General features: G+C 46.4%; 1 protein-coding gene across 2 annotated transcripts; it reads left to right on the forward strand.

Annotated features, from left to right (window-relative positions):
- Positions 1-719: 719 nt before the first annotated feature.
- Positions 720-2,720, forward strand: LOC125526771 (polyubiquitin). 2 transcript variants are annotated; one of them, XM_048691406.1, is made up of 2 exons: positions 720-877; positions 1,631-2,720. In XM_048691406.1, the coding sequence occupies exon 2, from the start codon at positions 1,631-1,633 to the stop codon at positions 2,546-2,548; it is 918 nt and encodes a 305-aa protein (XP_048547363.1). In that variant the 5' UTR covers positions 720-877; the 3' UTR covers positions 2,549-2,720. The 2 variants fall into 2 exon arrangements, with proteins under 2 accessions (XP_048547363.1, XP_048547364.1); XM_048691407.1 differs by lacking the exon at positions 720-877 and adding an exon at positions 900-1,117.
- Positions 2,721-3,397: the final 677 nt, after the last annotated feature.

Consider the following 3,397-nt stretch of genomic DNA (forward strand, 5'->3'; position numbering starts at 1 on the left):
TATGTATATAAGGTGCGAGATATGAGATATGCGGGTGTGGAAAGAAAAAAAATTTAAGGCATGACCGGTCCGTGCTGACGAACGTGTCCGGGTGTTGGAGGGGTTGGAATGCTGTCCGCGGCTGTAGATGATGTATACCGTGAAACAGGCTATCGGTTTGCTTGATAGGTAAAAAAACAGTAATGTTACACGTACAGGATTATACAGGCTTTTACAGGTTGACTTGAAAACAATGTGACGTAAAAGTTTGTGATTGAATTTTAGTTGCCAAAGCAGGTCCCACCCCCTGAGAATCAGGGGCAGTGTTTAGTTTCTTGGAAAGGTCCCCGTAAGGGCCTCTAGGTGCATGTACGTTTAGCATCTATATCTATACCAATATAAAAGGACCCAAACGGGCAGATTTAATTAATCTCGGCCATCAAATCATGTCAATCCAACAACCTAAACTGCTTCAATGTCGAGTGTTCAACACGTTTAGCGTGCAGTTAATTTCATGCCAAAATAGTGCTAATTACATAATAACACGCAAAAAATATCCTACTTAATATCCGCATGCACTTAATATATTTTCAAATTAACATGCAATGCACGTACCCAGTGACTAGTTTTTGAAAAATAAAAACAAAGCGAGAAAATATATAGCAGAGGGAAAAAATAATCTTATCGGCTGGTTGTTCCCACGCCACACGTCACCGGTGCCGTAGCCTTGCGGGACTCTTCCTCCCTTCCCGTCTGACCCGGCGTCCCCTCCCCGACTACAAAATCCCCGCCCCCCTCTCCTCTCCCGTCCACCAAACAAATCCAATCCCCTCTCCGCGATCTCACCGAGAAAATCCTCGACCGATCGAAAGACAAGCCCCCCTCACGCTCCTTCAAGGTACGCGAGTTTCCGATCCCTCCGCCTTTCGATTCCGCTCGCTCTATGTTCTAGTATTGGGTAGATCTGCGGGCTGGAGACCTATTATCTGTTGATCGATTTCTGTTGATTTGATCATGCGTCGAATCATCGAGTAGATCCGCCGGTTGTTGTTGATTCGGTCCGTCTAGATGTGTGTAGCTGCGGTTGATTCCGCTCGTTTGTTGCCAAGTTTGCGTGTCGTGTTCTTGTAGAACTAAGGTGATTCTGCTCGTCTGTTATTAAATCCCCACCGCGATTATGTATGGATTATCCAGTAGATCTGCCGACCGTCGTTGGTTCGGTCCATCTAGGCTTGTGTAGCCGGTTGGTTCCGTACGATTGTTGCCAAGTTTATGCTGGGTTCTTGTAGGTTGTTGGTTCTGGATTTGTTTACCAGCTTATTCATTGTTCAGCCTCGTAGTTGCCTGTCGGTTCTACTCTGAAATTCGTGATATTGTTATTGTTGATTCTTCTACACTTTTCTAGATTGTTGTGCCCAACTTGAGCATAGATCTGCTAGAATTTAGATTAATCGTCCTTCTCACCAGGCTAAGAAAGATTGTATTGATATATCGGATTTTTGCTAGTGTAGTCTGTTTGTTCAACTTTATATTGAGATGTTTGTTGATTTGTAGCTAGGATTTCATCTCACTCTGTACTTGTTTTGTTAATGTCCTCATGTTTCCTTTTAACTGCTCCTTACTCTGGGTTTATTTTACTTTGTATTTACAGATGCAGATCTTCGTGAAGACCCTCACCGGCAAGACCATCACCCTTGAGGTCGAGTCGTCTGACACGATCGACAATGTGAAGGCCAAGATCCAGGACAAGGAGGGAATCCCGCCGGACCAGCAGCGCCTCATCTTTGCCGGCAAGCAGCTCGAGGATGGCCGCACCCTGGCTGACTACAACATCCAGAAGGAGTCCACCCTCCACCTGGTGCTCCGCCTCCGTGGAGGCATGCAGATCTTTGTCAAGACCCTCACTGGCAAGACCATCACGCTGGAGGTGGAGTCCTCGGACACCATCGACAATGTGAAGGCCAAGATCCAGGACAAGGAGGGCATCCCCCCGGACCAGCAGCGCCTCATCTTTGCCGGCAAGCAGCTGGAGGATGGCCGCACCCTGGCTGACTATAACATCCAGAAAGAGTCTACCCTCCACCTGGTGCTCAGGCTCCGTGGAGGCATGCAGATTTTCGTCAAGACCCTCACCGGCAAGACCATCACCTTGGAGGTGGAGTCCTCGGACACCATCGACAATGTGAAGGCAAAGATCCAGGATAAGGAGGGCATCCCTCCGGACCAGCAGCGCCTCATCTTCGCCGGCAAGCAGCTCGAGGATGGCCGCACCCTGGCAGACTATAACATCCAGAAGGAGTCCACCCTCCACCTGGTGCTCAGGCTTCGTGGAGGCATGCAGATTTTCGTCAAGACGCTCACCGGCAAGACCATCACCCTGGAGGTGGAGTCCTCGGACACCATTGACAATGTGAAGGCGAAGATCCAGGACAAGGAGGGCATTCCCCCGGACCAGCAGCGTCTGATCTTTGCCGGCAAGCAGCTTGAGGATGGCCGCACCCTGGCAGACTACAACATCCAGAAGGAGTCTACCCTTCACCTGGTGCTCCGCCTGCGTGGTGGCCAGTAAGTGCCTGCTCATGGCGCTGCTTCTGTCTCGTCGGTGTACTCAATGGTGTTTTCAGTTTCTGTTTTGGTCGTCTTTCTATCTCTGTTATGTTTGGTTGTGCTTACATACTTAATGATGTGAGTGGCTTTGGAGGTTGGATGATTAATAAGTGAACCCTTAATATCGTGTGTAATTGTGTTGTTCCTGCCATACTTGTTGCTATTTGTCGGCAGATTCTTGCATTGAACTGGTCATGAAGTATTGAGGAAATTCTTGGAATGTGGTCTTCTCAAGGATCTTCTCATGCTCTCTCAAATGTGGCCTTCTCATGGATCTCTTCTGATCCTGTGCATCGGTTTGTAGTTCCTCTGTCGATTTACTTAGGATCGACTCATGGAATTTTATCTATCCTTCTATTTTACCGCTGCTTTGTGACCATGAGGTCACAGGTTCAAGTCCTGGAAACAGCTTCTTATAGAAAATATAGGAAAAGACTACGTACTATAGATCCAAAGTGGTCGGACCCTTTTTTTTGGACCCTGCGCAAGCGGGAGCTACATGTACCGGGTTGCCCTTTTATTTTTCATGATAATTCAGATTTGTTGGCGAAAAAGCGAAAAAATAGGTGTCATTCCATTACAATATCATCAAGAACAATAGAAAGAACTAATATCCTGTTTTGGGATTTCGAAAGAACTAATATCCTGTTTTGGAATTTCAATTAAAATCGTTTTTATGGGTGTTTTACGTAGAAATACTATTTTTGCTTATTTTGATGATCTTGATACAGAAAAGATAAAAAGGGTTCAGGAATTGTTAAATTTATATATAAGACCCTACTCTACTATTTTTGCTTATTTTGACGATCCC

Source organism: Triticum urartu, unplaced genomic scaffold (assembly GCF_003073215.2).
Source record: "Triticum urartu cultivar G1812 unplaced genomic scaffold, Tu2.1 TuUngrouped_contig_1827, whole genome shotgun sequence".
NCBI classification, from domain to species: Eukaryota; Viridiplantae; Streptophyta; class Magnoliopsida; order Poales; family Poaceae; genus Triticum; species Triticum urartu.